The 8,330-nt window shown below is 55.9% G+C and overlaps 1 protein-coding gene across 6 annotated transcripts; it reads right to left on the bottom strand.

Annotated features, from left to right (window-relative positions):
• Positions 1-213: 213 nt before the first annotated feature.
• On the bottom strand, positions 214-8,305 carry ACTMAP (actin maturation protease). 6 transcript variants are annotated; one of them, XM_047794075.1, is made up of 7 exons: positions 8,050-8,294; positions 7,273-7,564; positions 3,843-3,911; positions 3,261-3,385; positions 2,508-2,637; positions 1,940-2,010; positions 214-1,181 (listed from the first exon to the last, which is right to left on the bottom strand). In XM_047794075.1, exons 1-7 carry the CDS (start codon positions 8,105-8,107, stop codon positions 781-783), a joined length of 1,146 nt encoding a protein of 381 aa, XP_047650031.1. In that variant the 5' UTR covers positions 8,108-8,294; the 3' UTR covers positions 214-780. The 6 variants fall into 6 exon arrangements, with proteins under 6 accessions (XP_047650031.1, XP_047650032.1, XP_047650035.1 ...); XM_047794076.1 differs by lacking the exon at positions 3,843-3,911 and having other exon boundaries at positions 8,050-8,295; XM_047794079.1 differs by lacking the exon at positions 7,273-7,564 and having other exon boundaries at positions 8,075-8,294.
• Positions 8,306-8,330: the final 25 nt, after the last annotated feature.

Genomic DNA, 8,330 nt, shown 5'->3' on the forward strand with positions numbered 1-8,330 from the left:
TTGCAGCATATAGAAATTCCCAGGCCAGGGATCAGATCCAAGCCGCAGTTGCGACCTGTTCCACAGCTGCAGCAATGTCGGATCCTTAACCCACAGTGCCACAGCGGGAGCTCCTGCCTTTTATCTGAAATCAGAAAACATGCAAGGGAAGGTGCTAAGTCCAAGGCTGAGGAATCTTCCCTGAGGAAGTGATAAGGAGTCAGGACATAGCAGTTTCTGAGTTATTTTTAATAGAAGGGTGGTGGGGGGGTGGGGAGCAGGACACTCTAGGTACCTGAGAGGCCAGTCTGGCACAAAGTGTGGGGAAGAATAGCCCGGGTTAGGGGAGGGGAGTTGGGGCCGGGAGAGTTGAGTCCCTGTCCTTTGAGTAGCAAAGAGCTACGGGGAGCGTCTCTGGCGGGCAGTGGAGAGGCCTGGTTTCCTAGGCTTCCCCGGGAACGGCACCGGGAGGCAGCAAGGGCTCCAGCGGCGAGGCGCTCGCACACATCCAGAGAGGGGGTGGTGGTTTAGAAGAGGGTGGTCACCAGTGATAAACACCGAGGTGGGGTGGACAGGACCTGGGTCTGAGTGCTTGTCAGGCTGCCCTGCAGAGGGAGCCTGTCCGTCAGACTCCTGGCCCCAGCACCCCAGCCCAGAGGAGATGCTTGACATTGGAGGGTGGGCTTGGGGAAGGGGGAGTTGGGGCGATGCCCAGGATTGGGACTGGATGGATTCTGGGGGCCCCTGAAAGAAGGATCCTGGCTGGAGGTCCTCAGAGATCCAGCCCAAACCCTCAGGCCGTCACGCAGAGGGAGAAGCTGGAGTACTCTGGGCCCTGTCACCCTGGCCTGGGGCTGCAGCAGGCTGGTGGCTTGAGTCCTGGGGTCGAAGGAGCAGGGCCTGGCCACAGAGGCCGGCCCGCACCCCGCCGGCAGGCACCACATACTCCCGGCCATCCATGGCCCTCGAGGGCGAGAAGTCTGTCAACTGTAGGTTGCTGTCCCGGACTTGGTCGTAGTCCCACAGCTGGTAGTGCCAACTCTTGCCCTGCTTGGAGAGGAGGTAGACGGTGCCTGTGGAGCCTTCCTCTGGCAAGGCTGGTGGCTGGTGGGGCGAGCCAGCTGCTGGGTGGAACAGGCCAGGCAGCTCCGGGTCCTCTGCATAGCCGACGTTGGGCACAACCTGCACACCCAGCAGCACCCCTGGGGAGAGAAGGGGAAGCTGTGAGTTGGAGCTGAGCCCTGCCCAGGGGCCGGGGCTCTGAGTGCCCCCCACAGCCCTCCAGGGTAGGTGCTGCCCCCATCCCCACTGTCATGGAGGAGTCTGCAGGGGCCAGCATGCACACGGCTGGGCGGGGATTTGGACCCAGGCGCCGGGCTGGGACTGCGGGCATTTTAGGTCCTGCCTCTGACAGCGTCAGCACAGGGAGGTACCACCAAACACAGTAAATACCACTGCTGCAGCTGTTGCCACCAGCTGTCCAGAACAGCAGTGCTCAGAGAGGTACCTTCAAAGGCACAGCCATGCACACAGGGGAGCCTCCAGCCAGGCTACCCGATCTGCAAATGCGGTCCTTTCAGGCAGGTGGCAGGATGCTGCTGCTGGGCGTAGTTAACACTTACTGACACAGGTAACAGACCAGGCACCATTCAGAGTTCTACATCCTCCTAAGGTGGGGGCTACTGTCACCTTGATTTCTAGACAGGGAAATGGCAGCCCAGAGTCACAGGGCGTGGATGTGGCTGGATCAAGACTGCGGCCCAGACTCTTTGACCCTTGTCTGTGCCCAGTTTCTGTCTGTGGAAACCCTAACGGGCACCTGCTGCTGGCCAGGTCCCTGCTGAGCACCCTGTGGGGCCTGGGATGGCCCAGCCGCAGTTCCTGCCCTGAGTACTCGGGAGGCACCAGCGCAAGGGTGAGAATGTGAGGAGGAGTGACAGGGCACGGGAGGGGGGCCCACCTGCACTCACTGCCCAGTGGGCCTTGTGACCCTTCCGCTGACATGGCTCGTGGTTGAAGTCCTCGTCGTAGCTGGCACCAGGGTTAAGGCTAAAGCTGTGGTATGGGGAGCTCCCGTCGTGGCTCAGCAGAAATGAATCTGACTAGTATCCTTGAGGATGCAGATTCCCTTCCTGGCCTTGCTCAGTGGGTTAAGGATCCTGTGTTGCTGTGGCTGTGGTGTAGGCTGGCAGCTGCAGCTCCGATTTGACCCCTAGCCTGGGAACCTCCATATGCCAAGGGTGCAGCCCTAGAAAGACCAAAAAAAAAAAAAAAAAAAGGCTGTGGTGTGGCCCTAGGACCTACTCTTCTCTCTCTCTCTTTTTGGCTACACCCACAGCATGTGGAAGTTCCCAGGCCAGGGATTAAAGCTGTGCCACAGAAGTGACCTGAACTGCTGCAGTGACACTGACTGGATCCTCAACCAGCACCACAAGGGAATTCCTTTTTTTTTTCCTTCTTTCTCTGGGGGTGGGGGGAAACCCACCCTTCCCCATCCCTCCCCTGCTCCCTTCTTGGCGCTGGGATACGGGATAAGCAGGGGATGTCCGGCGACAAGGTGCTGCAGGACTTGGTCTCGGTTGGGACTGCCCAGGCCGCCGTGGAGCACCTCCGCCTGGCAGCCCAGTACCTCCCGGGCCAGCCTGCCCATGTCGGCCACTGCAGGGACAGAGCAGACACAGAAAGAGAGATCGCTGGAGTTACTGTTGTGGCTCCGTGGAAACGAATCTGACTAGTATCCACAAGGATGCAGGTTTGATCCCTGGCCTTGCTCAGTGGGTTAAGGATCTGGTGTTGCCATCAGCTGTGGTGCAGGTCACAGACATGGCTTGGAACTGGTGCTGCTGTGGCTGTGGCGTAGGCCAGCAGCTATAGCTCTGACTCAACCCCTAGCCTGGGAACCTCCCTATGCCCTAAAAAGACAAAAAGAAAAAAGAAAGCGAGAGAAGTCACTATGTACCTGGCCTTGTGTCAAAGGCTTTTGGAAATCCGTGCCCGTAACCTTCACCTTGATCATCACCACTTTGTATAAATGTCAAAAATGAGGCACAGATACGATAAGCTGCTTGTCCACAGCCACATGGCAGGAAGTGGCAGAGCTGGGCTGGGAACCCAGGTAGCATGGCTCAGAGTCCACCTCCTAACACTTTGCTCTCCTGAGGGGGTGGGGAGGGCCCAAAGAATGGCACAAAGTCCCCTCATGCACCTGCTGTGACCTAGCCAAGCGCTCCAGTCCACTCCTGCAGGACACCTGGTGTGAAAGCCCCCTACTCCCAACTCACCTGAGAACATCTCCCCCTGGGCCGTGTATCCTCTCTCCACGGCCACCTGCACGAGTCTCTCCAGGGGGATGCCGCTGGGGGGCACCAGGAGAGTGCCTGCCATCCACAAGGCCACCAGCCCGCACCTGGGGAGAGAGAGAGGCCCAGCCCCTCAGCCCCCAGGTCTTTCCAAGGCTCCCTCTGCCCTGAAAGCTGGGCTGTGGGGAGCAGGTCTGCCGCCCTGGGGGAGTTCCCATCTCCTCTCCTGGGCCGAGCCCCTCTTAGGAGAGAGGCTTCTCAAGGCCAGCACCCAAGGCTGGAGGGCTGGTGGACAGCGACGGGGAGATGTCCCTTGGGCTTCCAGGAGGAACAGGTGCCAAGGTGGAGTCAGAGATAATGGGCCAGGTTTGTTTGTTCACTTGCTCGTTCATTCCAACGGTTTACTGCGCGTGCACCCGGGACGAGGACCTGGCACGGACCCCATCCCTCCCCTCCTCCTCCCCAGGCTGCCTGGGACGGACCCACTCCTCCCACGCTCCCAGGGCAATCCTCACAAAGCCAGGGCAGAGGCCAAGGGCTTGGGGTCCCAATCAGGGCACGTACTGAGGGCCTTCCTGGATGAGGGAGGGCAGGTCGGCGCAGAAGAGAATCCACTGCAGGTCACTTCTGAAACTAAATTCGAGCCACACTCAGGTTATGAGGGCACCAGCTCCTAGGGTCCCCCCATGGAGGGCTGGCTGGGAGCGGGGTGTCCAGGGGTGGTGAAAGGGCGGAACACAGGCCGGCTGTTCCCCGGCCGAGGCCACTTTCGGCTGGATCAGACTCCCCTCATCCTTGATGAGACACTTCCCTCCCCAGCCACGCAGTGAGAACCATCTTCTGCTTGCCGCTGTCTGCTCTTCCTCTCAGTTACTGAGGGGCAAAGAGCACATGTGCCAGCAACTTTGCAACTAGGAGCCAGAGGGACATTTTTTGGTTTTTTTTGGCTGTGCCTGCATGTGGAAGTTCCCAGGCCAGAGATGGAATCCAAGCCACTGCAGTGACAATGCTGGACTCTTAACCCACTGAGCCACCGGGGAACTCCCAGAGGGACTGATTTTATTAGAGGAAATCTCTCAAAGGGTGTCTCTACACCATGGATGAAAAAATTAATCCAGAGTCAATCTAAGAAAGAAAGGGAAAATTTTCTTCAAACTTGAGGATTATAACCCAAGAAGAGCATTGCAGAAAAGCTCGGAGGACTGTTCCACCCTAAGCGGCCAAAGCACTGTTATGTAAGTTTTTGAGACAAATGGCTGGTTATATGTCCAATAACATAGCATGGACAGGTTACTCAATCCAGACCTGTAAGCACAGAGCTAGGAGAGCAGCAGGTCCTGGGTCACTGTGGCCCCTTCACGAGATTACAACGGAAGGCTGTCTCCTAAGGAGCCGTGGCCCTGGATGAAATGAAGAAGGAATGGCAGCCCCTGAGGAGGACCGGAGAATGCAGATGCAGAAGTGGGAGGGGGAGGCCCAAGTGGGCAGAGGAATATTCTATCTATTTTTCTCATCTTGCCAAAATATACGAATTTTATTTCATCAATACTCAAACTCAGGGTTCCTGTCATGACTCAGCAGTTAACGAACCCGACTAGGAACCATGAGGACTCGGATTCAATCTCTGGCCTTGCTCAGTGGGTTAAGGATCCAGCTTTGCTGTGAGCTGTGGTATAGGTCACAGGTCGGCTTGGATCCTGCATTGCTGTGGCTCTGGCATAGGCCGGCAGCTATAGCTCCGATTCGACCCCTAGCCTGGGAACCTCCATATGCTGCAGGTATGGCCCTAGAGATAAGACAAAAATAAATAAAATTAAAATACAATAATAAAATAAAATACTCAAATTCTGTGAATGTCTTTTTTTTTTTAGGGCTGTACTTGCGGCATATGGAGGTTCCCAGGCTAGGGGTTGAATCGGAGCTGTAGCCACCGGCCTACACCACAGCCACAGCAATTCAGAATCCAAGCCGAATCTGCGACCTACAGCATAGCTCACGCCAATGCCAGATCTTTAAGCCGCGGGGTCAGGGATCAAACCTGCGACCTCATGGCTCCTCGTCAGATTTGTTTCCGCTGCACCACACGGGAACTCCATGTGAATGTTTTTCTGCTCTCGAGCCCGTTTCTCAGGCAGTTAGGGTGGAAATCCCTTCACTCAGCCTTGAACAAATCCAGGTAGTGACTGCTTCGGGCCCCTAAGAGATCACCTTCTTGGGGTCCTCAGAATATTCGGGTGATCCCATGCCTCCCCCAACCCCCATTCTGGGCTAAGGAGGTGCCTGAAATGTGCTCATAGTTCCATCCCAAAGCCAAGGAAAGGGTAAGGCTGGGGGCCCCCTCCTGATGAGAGGTGATAATACAGCACAAAGGTTAAAAGCCGGGAGCCCCGCAGCCCTGCCAGAGTTCAAACTGGCCCCTTCCTCTTCCAAGCTCTGTGGTAAATGACTTCATCTCCATGAGCCTCAGTTTCCTCATCTGGAAAACGGCACAACAGTAGTTCCTTCCTATCTCAGGGCATCACTGAGACAATTAAGGAAATTAGCAAGGAAACATTCAGCCAGTGCCTGGCAGGTTGTGGACAGGCAGTAACGGGTGGTGTTATTTGCATTAAATTTGCCTCATTGTGGTTGGGGCGTTTAGTGCAGATTATAAACTTGTCTAGATACGCTGCCAGTTTCTTCTGATGAGTCTGGGCAGGTCACTTCTCCCTCTGCCCTCCCCCCCTCCCCAGCCCAGGGCTCGCCCCTCCCCTCCCGCCAGGGTCTCTGGGTGCTCCAGGCTCCTCCGTCCCCGGACTCTCCCTCCACTCCTTGAAGGTAACCTCTCTCCCTGCAAGGGCAAAGCCCTTCCACAGCTCCCCAGGGCCCTCAGGACAGCCCAGCTTCCTCTGCATGGCCCCCCACACCATGTGGACCTGCGAAACTCCACGTGTGCCACCTTCTCTTGTAGGCAGATAGGTTAGGGGTCCCCAGAGAAAGAGAACAGGGAAAAGAACCCAATCTGTGCAAAGGAAAAAAAAAAAAAAAACTCGAGTTCCTGTCGTGGTTCAGGAGATTAAGAACCGGACTAACATCCACGAGGATACGGGTTTCAATCCCTGGCCTCGATCAGCGGGTTAAGGATCCAGCGTTGTTGTGACTGTGACACTTTGGCCTAAGGCATTTTGTGATCTACACTTGGCCACAATGCTCATCCTTGAATAGGTCTCAGGAATTAAAGGAAGGAATGCAGAAACAAGGGAGGAGCAGTTAAGAAACAACAGTGCAGCCTTGAGGCAGGGCCCCGGTTCCTCAAGGAATACACAAAACAATTCACCCTCCAGTGGTGCAGAAACTAAGTCTCCCGCCCCCCAGAAATAAGTATTTGCAAGTCCTTAAACACCTCTTCACTTCACTCTGGGCCTGGGCACAAACTGTTTACTTTCCACATCACATACCCCTGAATAATCTGCCCAACAGCACTCAGGGGTCCCCTCTAGGCGGGCTGCACTGACCCCCAGCCCAGGTACTCCATTTGGGCCCCCCCTCACAGCTCTGACCACCCTGGGCTGTCACTGGTAGAGGTGGGATCTGTCTCTCCCACCGGGTGTTTGTCAGGGCAGGACTTTTTTCATGGCTGAAGGCATACTGCCACTGAAAGGATCTAAGTAGGGGGCTGAAGCAGACAGGCTATTTTTGTTTTTCTCTTTATGGCTGCACTGTGATAGTGGTCGAATTGGAGCTGTAGCTGCCAGCCACAGCCACAGCCATGCCAGAGCAGCTTGCAGCAATGCTGGACCCTTAATGCTCACCCTGAGTGAGGCCAGGGATGGAACCTGCAGCCTCATGGATACTAGTCCGGTTCTTAACTCGCTGAGCCACAACAGGAACTCCAGGCTGTTTGACCTTGAGCAAACAGGAAACCCCAAGAGGAGGTGGCTGGCTGGAGTGACCTAGGGACAGGTTTTGGGTGAGACCCTTAGTGGGTGGGTGAGGTGGGGCATGGGGACCCTACCGGTCCTTGTGCAGTTTCAGGAGCCTCTTGACATCCTCTCTGCTCTTGGGGACTGGGCTGGCCCTCTCCAAGGCCTCCTTCAGGAGCTGGCTCTTCTCCAGGCCGAAGACATGAGGGGGAGCAAAGCCGGTGGCAGGTGGTGGAGGTGGCAGTGGGGGTGGTGGGGGTACAGGGGCCTGGAGACTCAAGGGAGAGGGTGGAAAAGCTATGTCCGGGAGATTTGGGGGTAGGGGAGGAGGTGCGATGATGGGGGCCTGGGGGGCAGGAGTTTCTGGAGGATGAATTGGTGGCTCTAAGGGAGGAGAGCATGGAGAAATCATTTTGGGGTCTGTGACTTGCACTGGAAGGCTTAGCAGAGGGAAGGGAAGGATCCTCCCAAATGCGTTGGCCACAGGGATGGAGATTCTGAAGGCTTTTGAGCTGAGTTCCAGACTTGGGGGAGGAAGGCTGAACAGAAAGACTGAAAAAATCAGGGCTAAAACCTGGAACTTTGGAAGCAGACTCAATCCCTGAGGCTGACTGAAATCACAAGGAATTTGAGAGTTAACGCGGTCCTTTAATCTGGAACCAGATTTGAGATACAGAGTTGGGGTGCAAGGCTCAAGCAGTGATACTCATTAGGAGTTAACTTATCAGGGGCTAGATTTGGAAACTTGGGGTTCAATCTCAGGATATGAAAGCTCAGACCTAGAGTAAGGCACCGAAAGCGGATTTCGAGCCACAGGATTAAAGAGTGGGGAAATTTAGGCTAGATTTCCACCCCCTCGCATCACAGACCTGAGTTTGGAACCTTAGCGCTGACCTTTGAGTCAGAGGTCAAGAGGTCAAAGGACATCTGGCACGGAAAAAGGCCTAGCTGTGGAGAAAGTCCTGAAATCAGAGCGCAAAAAGAGGAGGCTTGAGAGTTCGGGAAGGCCGATAGATCGGAGGTCGTTGGGAGCCGCAACACCGCTCGGATACGGAACGGAGTCGGAAGGTAAAACACTGCTCCCCTCCCCGCAAAATGGCGACCGCGGCGCACAGCCTTTCCCAAATCTCGTGGTAAGACTTGCAAGTGG

This window comes from Phacochoerus africanus, chromosome 8 (assembly GCF_016906955.1).
Source record: "Phacochoerus africanus isolate WHEZ1 chromosome 8, ROS_Pafr_v1, whole genome shotgun sequence".
Lineage (NCBI taxonomy): Eukaryota > Metazoa > Chordata > Mammalia > Artiodactyla > Suidae > Phacochoerus > Phacochoerus africanus.